The 20,530-nt window shown below is 42.3% G+C and overlaps 2 protein-coding genes across 8 annotated transcripts in view; both read left to right on the top strand.

Moving 5' to 3' along the window:
- camk2g2 (calcium/calmodulin-dependent protein kinase (CaM kinase) II gamma 2) overlaps window positions 1-2,693 on the top strand; it is a 72,042-nt gene extending 69,349 nt beyond the window's left edge. For 3 of the 6 annotated variants that reach the window (XM_067386145.1, XM_067386148.1, XM_067386146.1), the window contains one exon: window positions 12-2,692. The gene's annotated coding sequence lies outside the window, so the exon portion shown is untranslated. Of the gene's footprint in view, window positions 1-11 lie in introns of all 6 variants that reach the window. The other 3 variants (XM_067386149.1, XM_067386150.1, XM_067386151.1) reach the window with 2 other exon arrangements.
- Window positions 2,694-6,876: 4,183 nt separating this feature from the next.
- Window positions 6,877-20,268, top strand: synpo2la (synaptopodin 2-like a). Of its 2 annotated transcripts, none has more exons than XM_067386152.1 (4): window positions 6,877-7,211; window positions 13,015-13,166; window positions 13,317-14,023; window positions 15,414-20,268. In XM_067386152.1, the coding sequence occupies exons 1-4, from the start codon at window positions 7,110-7,112 to the stop codon at window positions 18,020-18,022; spliced, it is 3,570 nt and encodes a 1,189-aa protein (XP_067242253.1). In that variant the 5' UTR covers window positions 6,877-7,109; the 3' UTR covers window positions 18,023-20,268. The 2 variants fall into 2 exon arrangements, with proteins under 2 accessions (XP_067242253.1, XP_067242254.1); XM_067386153.1 differs by having other exon boundaries at window positions 13,401-14,023.
- The last annotated feature ends 262 nt before the right edge of the window (window positions 20,269-20,530 follow it).

Genomic DNA, 20,530 nt, shown 5'->3' on the forward strand with positions numbered 1-20,530 from the left:
CTCTCCCTTAGCATGCCTGAATACTAAAGCTGATTGGAGCATTTCTTCTCCGTGCACGTCTTGCCGCCTGGAGCCCGGCCAGAAGAGAACCTCTTGAAGTTTTGAAAAAGTGAGGGAAAAAATTGACACAACTAAGAAATATATTTAAAAGTGGCCACCACTTCAGTCCAACTCTAGCTAGATGTGGGGCGGGCGGCCACGGCAGCAGCCCTGCCTTCTGGATGCTGCATGCTTCTAATGCCCACACGGGGCGCTGTATTGTCTTTACCCATAATCCCATAATCTCTGCTGCCCAACATTCGGAAATGGTGTTTAAAGTATTAGTAATATATTGTAAAATATTGAGATATTCACATGTGTAATTAACAGCTGGTAGAGATGGAAGTTAGAATCAGAAATGTGAATTTTTGAAGAGCACACGCCATTTTTTAGAGTAAATGGTGTGAGTTTATTACGTTTAAGAAAACATTTTTCTCTTTTGTTATTCTTTTTTACACAAAGAATGTGATGGCATGGCATATCAGAGGGAACGACGCACCAAAGTGTAGACTCTTAGACTTTGAGAAGAGGATGTTTTAATGTTGCTTTTATTTTCATTGGAAGGGGGAAATGGGGTTGGGGAAGATTTTTTTTTTTTCTGGCTTTCTGTCGTGTTTTTGTGGAACTCTTGATTTTTAATCTTTTGAATGATGCTGTATTTGAAAGTATTTTGTGTTTTAAAGTGGGACAGGATTTAATATAGTTCTGCATAAACGGATATTTATAACGAGGAAGGACAAAACAGTCTGTGGTGTCCGGGGGAAAGGGTGGGAGATGTGTGTGTTTGTGCAAGTATAAATGTTCTTTCTTGGGTTTAAGAAGCTTGTTGCTATGTAGTGTTTTGCGTAGATCTTCTTTCCACACACTTCCACATGAGGCCTAAACTCAAATTGGGTTGGTTTACTTGCCTTTGTGTATGTTTGCACCCATAACCTCCCGGCTCTCTGAACCTGAAGTTGCAGAACTCTCACTTACTTTGATTCAAGTCTCTTGGTCCCCAGGGGGCGCTAAACACTACACACAAACACACCGCAGCTCTCGCCCTCCCACACAGTTACTCGGCTCACCCTTTTATGCTTCCAGCTGTTCATTTTGTAGACTATAAGCATGTCGAAAAAGAAAAAATTTAAATGGCTTGTACTGTTTTGCACATAAGCTTGAGACTATGCTGTTCTGTTCACTTTTTTTGTGGACTGCTTTGCAACTTCAGGTTATGAAATCCATCCATAGGGGTCCACGCTCTAGAAGAAGACCCAAACTGTCACATTACCCTTCCAGGAGTGTCTGAACACTTGTTCTGGCACTGTTTATGTGGTCTCATCATCATACATAGTGACTTGATTGTGGTTTTGGTAAAACAGTGATCACCTGAGTATCTACAGGCAGGGAATTGAATGAAAATGACTTGATGAATGCAGTTCCAGGGTGTTTTGGGGTCCATCTTGTGGCAGAATCTGTTCTGGGTATATTGGATTTGTTTAGGATCTTGTTTTATTTTATTTTTTTCCAGTATAATCTGTAAATACTAATGCATATCATCGATGAGGGATGATTCGAATGCTTAGCCAGTCGTCCTCATCCAGATGCACGTACACTCACAGACTTTCAGTACAAACAGTAAACATGCGTTGTTAAAAAAATGTCAGTTTGGGTGTGTTAAAGCACATGGACACATTGTGCTCCCTTTAAAGTTTACCTGTGACTTTCATACATCAGAACACTGTTCTTGACCGTGTTATGTAAAATCCTGTGTGTGAATTGTGATGCCTAGGGGGCTTGCTGTTCCCCCCTTTACTCTGTGCTAAGCCATTTCTTGTGACATATTACCTTTTAAAGATGGGCAAATGTTGCACCTAAGTCTATATGTTGAAAAAAGGGAGGAAAGATAGTACTCCTGCCCTACGGCATCTTGTTACTTGTCCACAGATGAAACCGTCTGGCACTGTGATGTCTGCCATACCTTCATACTGCGCTCTCTGTTGCCCCCTGCTGCAGTATGTCTTCTAACAGTGTGATCAGCCCTAGTCTCTGGCCACTTCCTTCACTCATAGTGTGTCCTCTCAGATATGAGAGTGTTCTTGTTTAAAAAAAAAGTGCAGTTTAGTCTGTTAAACTTACAAAAAAAAAAAAAATTAAATGGTTAAGAGGTGTTTCCAGATGCAGGAGATTATAGTTCTTGTATTTCTTATGACTGTTAGATGGATACAAATGCCTTTGTATGCTAAGTGAATAATTCCTGAACTAAATAAATCCCACAAACCATATATGCAGTTCAGCAGAAGGAAAATATGCATGTGTAACTTTCTTGTAATGATTTTCACTGTCTGTGTTACCTAAAATTGAAATATGTGTATATTACCTGCATCTTCAAGGTAAATGAAATGTGGCTCTGAGATATGGTTTCCAGTGCTAATTTTGTAAAGAAATTGACTAAAAGAGATTAACAAAGCTGTAGCTTGGTATGTTGTCCCATTCTTGTCAGTTTTTTGCATTGTAACCATATATGATGGGACTACATATGATTATACTCTTAGGTTTAATTGGATGCTGGATTTGTTTTGCATGACCATACAATTAATAAAACTATGAATTTAAATCTATCAAGTGTTTGTTTGAATGTTGTTGAACCATCATAGCTTTGTTATTATTGAAACATTTGGAAGCAATTAATAAAAGATCATTTCAACATCACTGTCTTTCTCTCCCGCTCAGCTTGCATTTGAAGCATACAGTACCTACTTAATAACGCAAGGACAAGTACTCAATGCAGGGTTTGTGTTACGCAAGCTGCGTAGGGCTGCTCTCAAAGATAATGTAAATAATATTTACTAAATATGATGGTAATGTACTGTAAATATTTTTTGTATTATCCAAATGTGTAAGCGGATTAAACTTTAGAAGAGTCATGTGGAAACCTTTTACTATATGTCTTAGTAATTAAATAAATACGAATCATTAAGTATTGTTTTGGACTCGGACGCAATGCGGTAGTCACTGACATGACATACATCTTGACGTATGGCTATGGCTTCAAAACAAAGCTATCCATCCAGAGCAGAAAAAGAAAAAGCGCCAGGAACGAGTAGCGGGAATCTGTTAGTCTTAAAAGGTTAGTTCACCCAAAAATGAAAATTCTGTCATATATTACTTACCCTCATGCCGCTCTACACCTGTTAGACCTTCGTTAATCTTCGGAACAAGAATTAAGATAATTTAGTTGAAATCCGATGGCTCCGTGAGGCCTGCATAGGGAGCAATGATACTTCCTCTCTCAAGATCCATAAAGATACTAAAAAAAACCTATTTAAATCGGTTCATGTGAGTACAGTGGTTCAATATTAATATTATAAAGCGACGAGAATATTTTTGGAGTGCCAAAAAAAAACAAAATAACGACTTATTTAGTGATGGCCGATTTCAAAACACTGCTTCAGGAAGATTCGGAGCATAAATGAATCAGTGTGTCGAAACTGCTGTTCGGAGCACCAAAGTCATGTGATTTCAGCCGTTGGCAGTTTGACACGCGATCCGAGTCATGTTTGACACACTGATTCATTTATGCTCCGAATGGTCCTGAAGCAGTGTTTTGAAATCGGCCATCACTAAATAAGTTATTTTGGGGTTTTTTGGCATTCCAAAAATATTCTCGTCGCTTTATAATATTAATATTGAACCACTGTACTCACATGAACCGATTTAAATATGTTTTTAGTACCTTTATGGATCTTGAGAAAGGAAATGTCATTGCTCCCTATGCAGGCCTCACTGAGCCATCGGATTTCAACTAAATTATCTTAATTTGTGTTCCAAAGATTACCGAAGGTCTTATGGGTGTGGAACGACATGAGAGTAAGTAATAAATTACAGAATTTTCATTTTTGGGCCACTTTAAGCCATGCAATGAATTAACTTTAAAAACAATACTCCAGTCCAGATCTCCAGATTCAGTATTAGTCTACTGTTTCATTAGAAATGGCCCATGATGAAATGTAATTTTCAGTTTGTGTCAGTTCACATCAATAATCAAAATGTTTGATTAGATTTATTTTGAAATGAATACATTCCTGTTCAGTTATACAAGCTGTCATGAGACTCCTGTCAGTGCTTTAAATGCACATTGGGCTGAAGTTTTCATATTTCATATTTAGAGAAACTGCGGCACCTGGGGAGTGCTTGGGGGGTTAGCTTAAGGGCAGTGGTGTAATGTAACAAAGTAATAATACTTTGTTACAGTACTTAAGTATTTTTGGGGAGAATCTGTACTCTTTACTGAGTTTTTATATGTCTGTCAACTTTTACTTTTACTCCGATACATTTTCCCAAAGCATTTTCGTTACTTACTACAAAATAAAGTCAGTAGAACACAGACTGCAAGCAAGCATGTGCAATCAAGTGCTCGCACAACTGCGGTTGATTTCATTTTCTGGGTTGCGTCCATTGCTGGAGCGGCTGAGAGTGCACTGTCATTGTGAGACATTACGAGAGTGGCCTCTAGAGGCAAAATAAAAACTATCACTGATGCCTTGTGGAGTTTGTTTTGACATGTGACGTGAGGCTGCATGCTGCAAACGGATTTAAAACATAGACTACAAAACGGTATGTGATACAGTGTACACTACAGTACATGTTTTCATATCATTATAAAGTACTTAGTTTGTTGAGCAGATGCTGCATTAGTGGAGAACAGTAGTATGTTTGCCGTCGAGGCTGAGAGGATGCTTACAGTAGCAGTACATCAAGCGGTTAAAACAATGTGACAAAAACACCAACTGTTTAATGTCACGACTGTTCGTTATCCAGCGAAGTTGCATATTTAAACTGTATTCTCATCATGCAGCAACAGAAACATATCAAATCAGGAATGTATTCGATTTCAGTTCTTTTTTTTTCAGCACTCTAACACATAATTTGATTAGATAATCATCAAGTTTTCTAAAATAGAGGCACAATAGAGACAAATTATACATATAATAGACCCATGCTCTGCCTTTGTGTGTAAAGATGGCAATTTTTTAGCATGACTGTTTGGATTTATATGAAATGGTAACACTACAATAAGTGTCCATTTGTAACATTAAATAAGGTTAATAAAAGTATTGTTCATTTTTAATTTCAACATTTACATTTTAAAGTTGTCTCTTACATTAGTTTTAATGCACTATGAATTAACATGAACGATCGATGTATAATTAATATATTAGTATTTTTTATATTCAAAAAAATTTACAATAAACATTTTGCCATTTTTTTAATTCAAAGAAACAAAATGTAAGAAAGAGTTAAAACTGATCTTGCTGCTCAAACTGTGTATAGAACAATTTTTAATAATTTTTTTTTTTTGCTCCTTTTGTATTTTATATTTACTTGTACTTTTACTTTCAATACTTAAGTACTTTAATATAAAAAATATTTCGTACTTAAGTACAAAAAATATCACATACTTTAAAACTTTACTCAAGTAACATTCTAAACAGTGACTTTGACGTAGAAAAGTGTGGTTACTCAAGTATGGTTTTCGAGTACTTTATACACCTCTGCTTAAGGGCACCTCAGTTGTGGGTAATGAGAGTGGAGGAGAGTGCTGTTTATTCACTCCCACCTACAGTTCCTGCCAGTACTGAGACTTGAACTCACAACCTTCTGGTTACCGAGTCCGACTCTTTTAACAATTAGGCCACAACTGCCCCCAATTATTCAAGCAAGAAAATGATCTTACTCCCTGAAAGATATTGCATCAAAGTACCATAGTTGTGTTAAAACGGCGGGGTCCTATAAAGAGGAGGGTCTTATTTGCTGGAACTTCTGGAACAACTAACATCGCTTACAGTGTTTTTAACTTCTTCTTTTATTATTAAGTTAAAATGTGTTATGGCTTCATGGGGTTTCTATTTGAATATATTTTAACATGTCATTTATTCCTGTGATGGCAAAGCTGAATTTTCAGCATCATTACTCCAGTCTTCAGTGCCACATGATCCTCATTCTAATACAGTATGCTGACTTTCTGCTCAAGAAACATTTCTTATTATCAATGGTGAAAACAGTTGTGCTGCTTAATATTTTTGAGGAAACAGATTTTTTTCAGGATTCATTGATGAATAGGAAGTGCAAACATTTGTAATTGAAAACTTTTGTAACAATGTCTTTACTGTCACTTTTGATCAATTTAATGCATTAATTTCTTTAAAAACAAACTTACTAACCCCAGACTTTTGAACATTACTGAATTATCATTTGGTAAATATATTTTAGGTCTTAAATGTATAGTGATCAAAGTCTATCTCCTGTGTATGGAAATAAATTGTCACCAAGTCTCTTTTAATTTCCCACTGAGGTCAGGCATGTGCGTGCTTGTCTAAAGAATGATTGATTGGCCAAGTGTCCCAGTTTGAATGCCAAGAGAACAGGTCTGCAGTCAGTATCTGTACAGAATCAATGATAAAACAAACTAGCTCTGTGATCCATGCCACACTATTAGAAGGTCCTGATTTTATAATATAGCACCTAGAAAAGAATAACCACACTAGAACTCCTCAAATGACAGTAGTCTAATTCCTTGACCACCCTTTACAGAAACGAATTTTTCAATGACAGTTTGCACACAAGTAATTTCTTTCAATTTCAGACGCAAATTAACTTGTAACTTGTTGCAATTCTGAAGTCATTAAAAAGCTTGCCCGCTTAGCAAGAGAAGCAAAGGGCTATTTTTAAACCAGCCATGTACGCCCCCCTCTCCTTTCAAGCCAGCTCTGTGAGTGACAGCACAGCTGTGATAAACTAGTTCCTACCTTCATCCAACACAAGATTCCACTTCATAGGGAGATGGTGGGTATCTCTTCTCTTTCCCTCTCTATTTTAACTTCCTTTATGACTGCGCCCCTATCACCAGCATCCAGCTCAGGGTGTGGGAGGGGATCTGTGTGTGCTCAAGTGTGTATTTGTGTGAGAGACTCAACTCAGGTGGGCAACCAGAAGGAACCCCAGGACATATACTTGCAGTAGTAGTCGTCTTCTCTGAGGGGACCCCCTTAATAATATGGACTGCGTGTACTGAGGACACAAACCGCACCATGGTGGCTGAGGAGGTTATCATCACCCTATCCGGAGGAGCACCATGGGGCTTCCGACTACAGGGAGGAATCGAGCACCAGAAGCCTCTGCAGGTCGCCAAGGTATGACTGCTGGAAACACGTCAGAATAAAATAAACTTAAAAAGAGTGCACTATACATCACTTTAAGACTCTGAATGGTATGTCTGCATACAATTCTTCAGTTCTAAGGAAACTAAGATATTTAAAGCAGCCTTTAGATGTAATCGATACCAGAAGCACAGGCCCCTGGTGTGGAACTGATCCTTTACCAAAAAAGCAAAATGATTCATAGAGCTTTGAACTTTCAAGTACCATCTGAACTGCAGACAACCCGCTTAACATTTTGAGCACTAACTGAACATTTAGTAATAGTAATAATTCAAGGGTAGATTACTAGTAACAAGCCAAGCTTGAATGATAATTAGCTGAAATATTTGATTATGACTAGTAGTGTGTTAAGTGTTACTATAGTACGTGTATCAATCTTGTGATGTTGATTTCTGCTGTTATTTTGTAATTACTTAGTAGATAGAAGATGTTAGTGAATATTATAATATAAATTAGGGATGTTGAATTTATACTCGTGCACACACACGGTTTTAGTTCATGACTGTCCTCAGCCTTTGAGGATTCAGGTCATATTTAATAACATTTGCTCTAAATAAATCTAATTTGGTTCCACGCCACACCATCTTTAGAATAAATCAGTATACTTTCTACCAAATACAGCATACTTTGTTTTCTTTATACAGGATGTACTGTATATAATGTATTTACAAAGCAATGATAAAGCAGCTATTCTAGTTGATTGTGATGTTGTTGTCATTGATTTTTGAAATTGTACAATTTTCTATCTATCTGTATAATAATGTCTTCTGATCAGGGTAGTTTGATGCATCCATTAATACTGGCTGTCATGAGGAGTATTGTTTTTTATTGATAGCTGAATGCTTGTCATCAAAAGGAAATTAGATTAAAAAAATGGAATGGACACTTCCCCAGAACAAGATTCCATTTAGTGACAGGGCAGTTTCCAGATCCCAGTTCACCACTAGGCCCTGAACCTGTAACCTCTGCAGCTGTATCCCAAAAACCACAGGCAACTAAGTAGAGGATTAGAATCAGAAATGGAAAACCAGATCACTGATCCATACACCATATGTTGCTTTAGCACACCTCTTTTATGTTGATTCCAAAGTCAAAGTCCAAATGACACATACTATAAAATAATCTGTTAAGGCAAGGTGGGCAATTTCAGAGAGGCTAGCAATAGCAAGCTAGCTTTGAAAGCATAAGATCCCACCCTCCCAAAGCCACGCCTCCTCCAAAAACACATGAACATGCACAGCCAGAGCAGAGTCTGCAAAGCGCCTTGAGAGACAGCATTAAATTACCTCATGTCTCAAAGCACATAACATTACAATAATAATGAACGTAAACAACTTAAAAATCTCTGACTTGTACCACATACAGTATATCGTGTTTGGAGGTATGCAAATACATATGTTTGACAGGCAGGTAGGTAGCACATCCTATCATTGCATTCAGACCAAATATTCAGACAAACATTTTTTTGGTCCTGAGTCTTCCACTTAAGATATTCAATATTTAGACCACTTCTATTATAGATTGCTATCAGGATATGAAGAGCGTTTCAACCAGTATAACAAAAAGTGTTTATGAAAAACATTTCCTACCCTAGCTTTAACAGTCAAGTACATTGTCATTAACACATCACACTGTCCATATTTATAGTATAAATTTAAGTATTTAGTATAGACTGATTATTGCAGCTTGTGCAACGCTGTGAACAAAATCACTGAAATCAGAGCCTATCTTCCTGTGCTGAGTAAGATGACAGACAGGACAGCGGTTTGAGCAATGGCATTGCAAGGTCCAATTGAGAAACAACAATAACACTGACACATGGGCAGTGTAACGATCACCGTCTGTTCCTGTCACTCCCCGGACTACACTTCCCACAATTCTCCCTGTCAGTCACATGTTCACTTCACACCAATCACCTGTTGCCACATCCACCCTAGCACACCACACTGATTACCACATCCAGCTGCGGCTCATTAACAGGACTTTAAAGGACTTCCAAACACACCACCTCACCGCGAAGTATTGTTTAACTGTTGTTGCAATTCCGAGCGTTTTCCTGTATTCCCTGTCTGCCTGTTCCTTGTTGCCGTTACTGCCTGTTCCCTGTTGCCGTTACTGCCTGTTCCCTGTTTTTTGACCCATTGCTGCCTGTCCTGATCTTTGCCTGTCCCTTGACTACGTTTCTGCCTGTTCCTCACTGTTCCTGTTTGTTCCTGTTTTGATCCTGCCTGTACGACCACTCTACTTTAATAAACGCTGCACTTGGATCTCCTGCCTGAGCCTCCCATTCACAACAGAATACTTCGCCGTACAAAGATCCAGCAGCTTCTCAGAGCATTACCAGCTTCAACATGGACCCAGCATGGTGCCTCATCAACCTGCAGCAAGGTAGCAGTACCCTCAAGGCACATATTCAAAAGTTTCTGGAGTTTGCTCATTTATCTGATCTGCCAGACTATGCCCTCATAGACTTCTTTATTTATGGATTAAATGAACCATTAAAGGACTATTTACTTGCCAATGGTCCCCGAGGATCGTTTATGGAATTCCTGGACTTTGCCCTGCTCACAGTTGGTTCAACCTTTACTGTGGTACGCTGAACCACATAATGGCAGCCGCTACAGACTGCGCACCCAAAATGGCGGATGCTACAACGCCTCATCACGCCTTCGCTGACCGCCCAGAGCAACGTCACGCCTTCGCTGACCGCCCAGAGCAACGTCACGCCTTCGCTGACCGCCCAGAGCAACGTCATGCCTTCGCTGATCGCCCAGAGCAGCGTCATGCCTTCGCTGATCGCCCAGAGCAACGTCACGCCCTCGCTGATCGCCCAGAGCAAAGTCACGTCGCCGCTGATCGCCCAGAGTCACGTCACGTCTCTAGATCAGTCTGGGAGCGGAGAGGGTTGCATTCCAGTGTGACCGATCCACCGTTGATTTCAGTCCGAGCAGCTGGCATCCCCAAGTCTCCGTCGGCCGCTTCGCTCTCAAGCCAGTCTGCCGCTTCGCTCTCAAGCCAGTCTGCCGCTTCGCTCTCAAGCCAGTCTGCCGCTTCGCTCTCAAGCCAGTCTGCCGCTTCGCTCTCAAGCCAGTCTGCCGCTTCGCTCTCAAGCCAGTCTGCCGCTTCGCTCTCAAGCCAGTCTGCCGCTTCGCTCTCAAGCCAGTCTGCCGCTTCGCTCTCAAGCCAGTCTGCCGCTTCGCTCTCAAGCCAGTCTGCCGCTTCGCTCTCAAGCCAGTCTGCCGCTTCGCTCTCAAGCCAGTCTGCCGCTTCGCTTTCAAGCCAGTCTGTCGCTTCCCTCTCAAGCCCGCCGGTTGCTACGCCCTCAAGCCCGCCGGTTGCTACGCCCTCAAGCCCGCCGGTTGCTACGCCCTCAAGCTCGCCGGTTGCTACGCCCTCAAGCTCGCCTGTTGCAACGCTCTCAAGCTCGCCTGTTGCAACGCTCTCAAGCTCGCCTGTTGCAACGCTCTCAAGCTCGCCTGTTGCAACGCTCTCAAGCTCGCCTGTTGCAACGCTCTCAAGCTCGCCTGTTGCAACGCTCTCAAGCTCGCCTGTTGCAACGCTCTCAAGCTCGCCTGTTGCAACGCTCTCAAGCGCCCTGGACGCGATGGACAAGATGGCTGCTTTGCCAGTGCCCACGGGCAAGATGGCCGCCCCTGCGGTGCTCAAGGATGCAGGGGTTGTTCCAGCCATTGAGTCCGCTCCAGCCAGTGAGTCCGCTCCAGCACAGCCTGCTCTCCTGGTCTGTCCTGTCTTGGCCCAGAGGGCTGTGCTCACTTTTTATGTCTTGGCTGTCCTACGTGCGTTGAGGAACTCGAGCTCTATTGACGTCCCGGAGCAGCCCGAGCCCGCTGCCGTCCCGGAGCAGCCCGAGCCCGCTGCCGTCCCGGAGCAGCCCGAGCCCGCTGCCGTCCCGGAGCAGCCCGAGCCCGCTGCCGTCCCGGAGCAGCCCGAGCCCGCTGCCGTCCCGGAGCAGCCCGAGCCCGCTGCCGTCCCGGAGCAGCCCGAGCCCGCTGCCGTCTCGGAGCTGTCTGCTCTCCCTGATACGGCCATGGAGGCCGTCACCGAACTGCCCGCTCTCCTTGATAAGGCCACAGAGCAGCCTTGGTCGGCCCTGCCACCACCGCCTGGACCATTTGCTCTACCGCTGCCGCTCAGGCCATCTGCCCTGCTGGCGCCACCCGAGCTCCTTGCCCATGAACCCGCCAATGCCTCCCTTGATTTCCCCAAGAACTTTTTGGGGGGGGCAGTATACCTAGGGGGTGGGGAGCTTGTGGGTGGGGACCCTGCTCAACCATGGCCTTTAAGGGCCTCTGAACTACTATGGCCATTCATGGACTGTAGGCCACTAGGGCCATGTATGGACTCTGTCCTGCCGTGGCCGTCCAAGCCACCTGACCTGCCGTGGCTGTCCGAGCCACCTGACCTGCCGTGGCCGCCCGAGCCACCTGACCTGCCGTGGCTGTCCGAACCACCTGACCTGCCGTGGTTGCCTGAACCACCCGACCTGCCGTGGCCGCCCGAGCCACCTGACCCACCGTGGCTGCCTGAGTCCCTGGGGCTGCATTGGAGATCCCGTTCCCGGCTGCTGTTAGATCTCCAATGCACCCACCCCCCCCTCCCTAGCTGTTCCTTTACGTCGCGAGGACGCGCCTTCCGGGAGGGGGGCGTTATGTAACGATCACCGTCTGTTCCTGTCACTCCCCGGACTACACTTCCCACAATTCTCCCTGTCAGTCACATGTTCACTTCACACCAATCACCTGTTGCCACATCCACCCTAGCACACCACACTGATTACCACATCCAGCTGCGGCTCATTAACAGGACTTTAAAGGACTTCCAAACACACCACCTCACCGCGAAGTATTGTTTAACTGTTGTTGCAATTCCGAGCGTTTTCCTGTATTCCCTGTCTGCCTGTTCCTTGTTGCCGTTACTGCCTGTTCCCTGTTTTTTGACCCATTGCTGCCTGTCCTGATCTTTGCCTGTCCCTTGACTACGTTTCTGCCTGTTCCTCACTGTTCCTGTTTGTTCCTGTTTTGATCCTGCCTGTACGACCACTCTACTTTAATAAATGCTGCACTTGGATCTCCTGCCTGAGCCTCCCATTCACAACAGGCAGTGTCTGTTAACTGTTTATGCCAGCCTACTGTGTGGTTTTCATTCTGATTTCCAACATAATTCATACTGTAAATATTAAGATAAAAATATCTGAAATAATAAAAAGTATTATGAACAATGTTTTTGCTGGCTCTTATCACTTGTTATTAGCAAAAACATGTATTGATTGTTTAAGAGCTATATATATATACAGCTATGGAAAAAATTAAGAGACCACTCCAAGTTCAGAAATCAATGTTAAGTGGTCTCTTAATTTTTTCCATAGCTGTGTATATATATATATATATATATATTTCATATTGTGTTTATGGGCAACATAGTGGCTCAGTGGGTAGCACTGTTGCCACACATCAAAATCCTGGCTATCAGAAGGCGTTTTGGTGTGAAGTTTCCATATTCTCCCAGTATTGATTTCTTTGCTTTGGTTTGCCTTACAGTTCACATGCAGGATAGGTAAATTGGATATGCTAAACTTTGTAAACACATATGATTATGTTACTCATTGTGATTCCTTGCAGGTCTGCTTTTAAAGATAGTAAAAATTGGAAATGTAATATCAATGCTTTAGACTGCCTTTTCTATATAAAATGCCAGAGGCCATTTTAAAATACTTCTTGACCTGTTCATATATTATTAACTTACATTTACCCTGTAGGTGCGTAAGCGAAGTAAAGCATGTCGGGCTGGACTGCGTGAGGGAGATGAGCTGGTGACCATCAATGAGAATTCCTGTGGGAGTCTGTCGCACGCCCAGGTCATGAACCTGATCGACAACATGCCAGGAACACTACACATCCGAGTTAGGAGGTAAACCATCTTTTACTTTGCCAGTTTTTATGTGTGTGTTTAACTCCAATGGGAGCTGAAAGTAAATGATTGTATTGGATTAAGCAGGGCTGCTGTGAGGTATTGTTTCTGAACCACCTGTGCTATTTTACTCCCTCACATGTCTATCAGGGCACCGGCTGGCTTTCAGTCGGTGGTTCTGGTTGCTCGAGCTCCTTCTCCCCGCATTGATAAAGAGTACCGTGCTGCCCTTAGGGCCATGTCACCATCCAGTTCCCGACCTCACCAGTCCAGTGTGCGGCAGATACACCATGGATCCCTGATGTCCCCAACTGGACGCAGTGGACTGACCTCCCCGCCGGGCAGTGAAGCCTACTATGGAGAAACGGACAGCGATGCAGATGTGGCTGCTCATGAGAGGCAACGCAAACCAAAACGACGCAGTCCCAGCAATTCACCTGGCAAGGCTGCCCGAGCCTCACCAGAGGGAGCAGAGACTTCAGAAATGAGTGGGTATGACAGCGCCTCGGATGCCCAAATGTACAATCTTTTGGGGCCTAATAAGAGGGAAGACACATTGCCTGGTGTAGCTCGCAGAGAAGTGATTTACCAGCCCCCTCCCCATGGAGCCTGGTCCTCACAGACCTCCACCGAGACCTCATCCATGAGTGCGGATGACCAAAACCCACGAGAAGGGCTAATGGAAGAAGATAGTGGGTTTCAGGAGCCCCCAAATGTTCCTCTTGTTTCTCCAGAGAGAGCCAAAGAAGCTCTTATGCTGAGCTCTCGTAGTCAGTTGGTGCCCATGGTTGGGCCAGTTGACAATCCAGTGGATGAGGAGCTCACATTAACATACATGGATAAAGCAAAACAAGCAAGTGAGTATATGATCATTATTTCTCTTGTGATTGGCTTACTGTCACCTGCTTTGCTTTGTAAATGTGTTCTTAAAGTCACTGCTTGTGGTTGCCTGCATGTAAACCCTTGAAGAGACGAGGGTGATCATGCTGAGTCTTTTAGCCCCCACCAGTGTCTATATTTGTCCTGAGGCTCACAGGGTTGATAACCTGAGCACTGCTTTGCATGAGCTGGCATAAGCATCTCCAGCTGCTAGCTCATATCAGGTGACAGTGCTCCTCACAGGCCTCTCCACCTAGATTCTCAGCTGAAATACTGGACAGTATTGTTAGTATTCTCAGTATTGTTTTCAGACATGAACAACCAGCATCTGGCTGGAATTTAGAGTCACTTAAAAGTCATCAATACAAGCCACAAATTAGCATACTTGAGAAGACAGGTTAGTGTTCATAAAATGAGATACGCACAATTAGTTACACAGGTTTTGCATTCCAGTGCCTGGACACTAGTGATGCAGTGTCCAGGCACTAGTATGACACTGATCCTGGACTGTAGCTGTGGAATGTGTGTTTGTTGATCCCAGATCAGGTGGTAAAACAACACATTGACATCTGTGTTTATGCTGAGATTACTTGCTGTGGAATCTAATGTGCTATTAATAAGATATTAATGTTAATTATGAAAAATATGTATGATGATAACCATTCATTTAGTGCAAACATTAGATTCAACAGTTATTAAATCCAATGAAACAGCTACATCTCATGATTTACATTAATTCTAGTTAAATTAATTCCCTTTTATGATAATGGTTAGGTTTAGGGATTAGGTAAGAGGTGAGACTTAATAGTTAGTTTTAGGTTTGGGTCATGTCCCACAGCACCATTTTTATAAAGTGTCAAGCATCTTCAGAGCTGCAGCTATTTGAAGCAGTGCCATTTCAAGCACCAGCATAAATAAACAGTCATAAATCAAAAGATATCTCTGATCTGTACTCTAAACATTCTTATGCTCTTCTCAGGGACCACAATTAAGCACGGTAAATAAAACATGTCCCCATTGTAGACAAATCAATTTGGCACCATACTCTTGTTGTCTAATAGCTATAGATTAATATAATGAGCGGTCCCTGCTGCAAAATCCTTTGATTAAGAGACACAGTTTTTTATTGGGTTATGATTTGAAAACTGTTAAAAGAACATCTTTAAATGTCCTTGCTCCTCTTAACAGAGGAATTAAGTTTACCAGGTCATGGACATAGAAAAGCTGTAATGGTTTCTGCACTGTTTTTGCACAATATTACAGACCTTATGAGAAAGAAGACTACTGCCGACTTTATTCAACACTATATCTAAAGTGAATGGTGTCAATTTAATTTTGTCTCAAATGTTTTTATCTCATGTTATGCAGAACTGAATCGTGGAGAGACGATCACGGACAAACAGGTGAAAGAAGCTCGGTCCAAATGCCGCACCATCGCCTCATTACTGACGGATGCACCAAACCCTCATTCAAAGGGTGTTTTGATGTTTAAAAAGCGCCGGCAACGCTCCAAGAAATACACACTAACCAGCTTTGGAAGTGTTGATGAGGACATGAGGCAAGACTCTCAAGAAGAGGATGGCATATTTCCTGGCAGCGAATCAGAGTTTGATGAGGAAGGTTTCTCTGCTGCACCGGACCCCACATGGGATAGCGACTATCTTGAGATGCTAGAGAAAAGATCTGCTTCCAGAGGTCAGGAAGGAGAGGGTGGTGCTCTTAGTCCTGGTTTGAGTGATACATCTGGAAAGGGGGCACAGTTGTTTGAGCAGCAGAGGAGAAGGGCTGAGGAACATGCAAAGAAAATGGAAGCTGCGCAAGAACAGTTACAAAGCCAAATGCTGGGCATTGCACTGAAAGAGACACATCCACTTCCTCAACTACAGACACTGCAACCTCAACAACCAGACTCATTGACAAAGCACAATGTTCAGCCACCACCAGTTGCTCCAAAACCTGCCAGACCTTCAAAAACACTACATCACGAGGTTCCACCAGCAGAAACACAGAACATGACACAGATGAGCACACCTCAGGCCATCCCTGCTGTCGCTGTTATGGTTAACAGGGATACTTCAAGCACAATGGTGTCAGCCCCCTCTGTGGTGCCCCAAACTAATCCATCAGTACCTTCTGCAGAAACAGGGATGCTTCCACCACCAACTCCTCTACCAGAACTACCTGCCAGCTCTGTGTTAAATAGAACTGCCCGTCCTTTTGCTCCAGGCTGCGTTACCAATCGGGCAGCCACAGCTCCTGTCGTGTTTCGCCCTGCAGTCAGTAAGAAGACACCCAGACCTGTTTCAGTGGCTGTGCTGGTACCTTCAATTTCTACAGTATCAGAAGAGCATGCCATGGGTGTCACCCCTGTCTCCTTTGTGAACCAAGTCACAATTAATCAAATGAGTGAAGATATCCCTTCTAAAATGATACCCACACAGTCCTTTATGACTGGAAAGTCTGTTCCTCCACCTGCTTCTGTATCCGTGGAATCATATTCTCAACCTGCTCTTCACTGCTCCTCAGTGGAAAACATCCAGGTTGCATCAGTGCCACCTCCCGAAGTTCAAACCCAAGAACCCACCTTTCTTACAAATAGTGAAACAACTGTTCCTCCTGCAATCCCTGTTAACAACATGGTGACCGCTGTGGCTCCTGTTATGCCTCCTGTTACTCCTCAGACCATAGAAATACCATCTCAACCCTCTTCCACTTTGACCTCTGCAACTTCTGAGACCCCTTCAAGCTGTGTAACTTCTCTGTCACCAATAGTCTATCGTGATAAAACCTCTTCCACCGGTGGCCGCACTGGTATTCTCCAAGAGGCCAGGCGCCGTAGTGCATACAAGCCAATGTTTAACATACCTGACAGCAAGAAGAACTCGCCAAACCCTGAACTATTATCTATGGTGCAGAACCTAGATGAAAGACCCAGGTGTGTATATTCTGAACCTGAAAATATTACCCACAACATCGATGACAACAGAACAAGGGTTCCACCACCTGTGGCTCCTAAGCCACGGGTCATCCCAGAAATGTCACAGATCCCACAGGCAGAGGGAAAGGGTGCAGAGCTGTTTGCTCGTAGACAGAGTCGCATGGATTTATTTGTTGTAGACTCTCCACATCTGCAGCCTGCACCTCTACAACCCCAACAATCCCAATCAGTCATAGACTTGATCCAAACACGGGAACCCTCGCCAACTCCATCCCAATGGAAGTATTCCCCTAATGTTCGTGCCCCTCCACCAATAGGTTACAACCCCTTGCTGTCTCCTTCCTGTCCTGTTGGGCTGCAGCGTGGAGGTACTAAGGTGTCTGAGGGAAGTTCCAAAGGAAGTAAGGGTGGTTATGGTGTCCCGAAAGAGGGTATCAAGGCCTTGGACTTCATGAGGCGGCAGCCTTACCAACTGAACTCTGCAATGTTCAGTTTTGGTGGTGGCATTGCCACGCAGTCTTCAATTCCCTCCTACCAGAGGCAACAGAGGGATGGCCACACTCTGACACCACCCAAGCAGATCCCAGTAAAGGCAGCACGTGTGTATGAAATCAAACGTTTTTCCACTCCAACCCCAATGTCTGCACCAACTCTCAACCCCACAGTGATTGTACCACGCTCGCAGACCACGCTTGGGGAGCACATCTCTCATTCTGACATGACGTCCCTTCCACCTGAACCTGTGCCTGAATCAACTCCAGCACCTTCACGGGCCCCAGGCCTCCCAGACCTCCCCAAAATTTCATCTGTGCCCATCCCTCACCCCATGCCGTACTCACCTCCAGCACCCATGTCAAGTATGTCAAGCCTAAGCTACTCTGGGCTCCAAGCTACCAAACAGTTTAAGAGTGCCCCTGAGTTAAGTGCCCTACCACCAAACCCATTAAAGTCTCCAATTCAAGTTCCCAAACCTCGCTTTATTGCAACAAGAGTGGGTATTCAGCCCCAGGTCTGGAGGCCTGGAACCCTACCTCAGTGACAGTATTAATTTATATTTGGAAGAAGATAAACCATCTGCTTCTGTTCCAGGCTCAAAATTTATACTTTTCAAATATGATCAATGTGTTAACATCTGTTTAATATAACTTGAAGAAACAAAGAAATTACATTCATCATTTCATTTGAGTATATTAACTTGTGCTTTGGATCACTGGTGTTTTGTTTTGAGAGTGTTTTTCAAAACTTAACTGAAAATTCCAGAATTTCTGCAAAATGTTCATCAATAGGTCTTGATACCTCCAATGTTAAAAAATTTGAAATCAAAATTGAACCTACATGCATGCATTTCTCAATGCATGTTCCTGGTCTTACTGTGAACAATTTATTTACGTTATTCAAAGAAAACTATTATTTGGCTTTATAAACTTCAATCGCAGTATAACTTGCTCTTCCTCTGAAATGACTCTGCTGATGTCTCTCAGACTGTGTGGGCAAATTGGATATGAACCAATAGCCAAATAGCTACTAGGCATTGTTTTAGCAAACTCACATTCGGTCTGACTCCCTAGTGGTATGCAATGCCCACTTTTCTCAATCCAATCAGTTCAGTTATGCATTGTTTTGTTTTTTTCTCAATGCATATCTTGTTTCATTTATACATCAGGTTAAAGCAGTAAAAAGGGTTCTAACAAGTAAAATACAAAATGTAATACTGTAATATTGTAAAGCTATTGACAATCATGTCACAGAGTACTCAATTATCAGTGACTGCTAGACAATAGGGATTTGCAATGAAGTGTTCCCAATTTTATAGGGACAAAGAAAACCACATTCTAACATGGTGCCTAGAAAAAACATTTTACATGGATTGGACTGAAATAGAACATGGATCTGACTGAGGTATTTTGAGATATTTTCTTTCAAAATTAATTTCTTATTTAAGACATGGGTAAGGTTTTTTTTACTTTTGGCACCTTTTACATACAAAAGTGTCATTGCTTTGCTAAACCTTGATCTACTTGACATTTTTAAGAATGGAAAAAATACCTAAGAAAAGGAGGCAAGCTGAATGATCTTAGGTCAATCAGAAATGATATCTCTCCTGGCAGAGCCTAGACTGAACAGGTGCATGAGGGTCACAGCCTATTTGTAGGAACAAAGTAAACAGGGAACCAGGCTGGTTCTTTAAAATGTGCTCTGGCTGGATGTGTGGTCTTCATATCCCAGTACCGATATATTAAATGGATGACTAATGAAAATCTTGTGTTTTCATTTTTTTTTTTTTTTTTTATAGAATCGTATTCAAGTGGTTAAATCAGTAAGTGTTGGAAAGGTACAGCGTTGGAAAGAGTCCTAGAGACAGACATGTAGGCTATTTGAGCACTGAAGCAAATCTGACGCATGAAGACAGGCGTAAAAAGTGCAAAGCTGTCCAGGATTATCAGAAGGTTTATTAGCCAACTGGCTTTACTAGAATTAGTCAGAATACTTAACGTGACATATTTGAATGGCATTCGTGGCAGTAAGGCTGATAATTGTGGTTGTTTTTGAATGTGTTCCTTAAAAATATTGCAATGTCTTTAAAGAAAAAAATCTGAGGCCTTGTAACATTAAAGGAACAGTGGATTAAGGTTAAAAGAAAGGTCAGTTTATATTAATGTGTGTTAGATATACAGAGAGGATGAATAAATAATGATTGAAGTACTGGCAGGTGAGAATATTTCGTTATTAAAATGTCTCCTTTTTTAAAATTACATTTTGAAATTGAAAAGAAGTTGACAAAAACAGAGCATATTTACCCCTGGTTTCACAGACAAGGTTTAAGCCTAGTCCCAGACTAAAATGCATGTTTGAGCTGTTTTAACTGAAAGCAATTTGCACTGACATATTTTAAAATATGTCAGTGCCATTATTTTTTCTCAAGATGCACACCAGTTTTTCTTTCTAAGGCACATTTATAAAAGCTACTTAAATGTCCTAATTGAACTAAGGCATAATCCTGGCTTAATCTAAACCCAGTCTGTGAAACCAGGCCATGGTGTTTCAAATCTGAGCCACAATTTTGTTTGTCTTTCCAGTTTGTTTATCATGTTTTATTTTATAGACTTTTCTTAATTTTGGCTGTTGTACAAATCATTAGATCAATGTGTCCTTCTTTGCAAAATCTATTGTGGTTAGTATCTCTGTGGTGATTTTGTTTTTGAAGTGCTTATAATGAGCTCAGCTGAACTTTAGGACATAAGTGATTCTAACTGAAACTGTCATATAGGCTATTTCTTAATACAATCAATTGTTTGAATAAAACATACCTGAAATTTACCACAATGTCTCTGTCTCATGGTAACTATTGCATGTAATGCAGACATGATCCATTATGGGAAAAAAAAGGCCAAACCCATTTAATCTTTGGTATGTTTACGTTTCAGATTCATTTAATAAAAAAACATATCAGTGTTAATGTGTCCCTTTTAAGAAGAAACATGGTTTATGCAATGAAGGTGACTAATCACCACATGGTGGCGCTTATGTCCCACTTTTCAATTTAAAT

The sequence above is a fragment of the Chanodichthys erythropterus genome, chromosome 5 (assembly GCF_024489055.1).
Source record: "Chanodichthys erythropterus isolate Z2021 chromosome 5, ASM2448905v1, whole genome shotgun sequence".
In the NCBI taxonomy this organism is placed as follows: domain Eukaryota; kingdom Metazoa; phylum Chordata; class Actinopteri; order Cypriniformes; family Xenocyprididae; genus Chanodichthys; species Chanodichthys erythropterus.

Coding starts and splice junctions, on each gene's coding strand:
- synpo2la (XM_067386152.1), top strand. CDS start 7,110: ATGGTGGCTGAGGAGGTTATCATCACCCTATCCGGAGGAGCACCATGG. Junction 7,212..13,014: donor AGCCTCTGCAGGTCGCCAAG/GTATGACTGCTG, acceptor TTTACCCTGTAG/GTGCGTAAGCGAAGTAAAGC. Junction 13,167..13,316: donor CTACACATCCGAGTTAGGAG/GTAAACCATCTT, acceptor CATGTCTATCAG/GGCACCGGCTGGCTTTCAGT.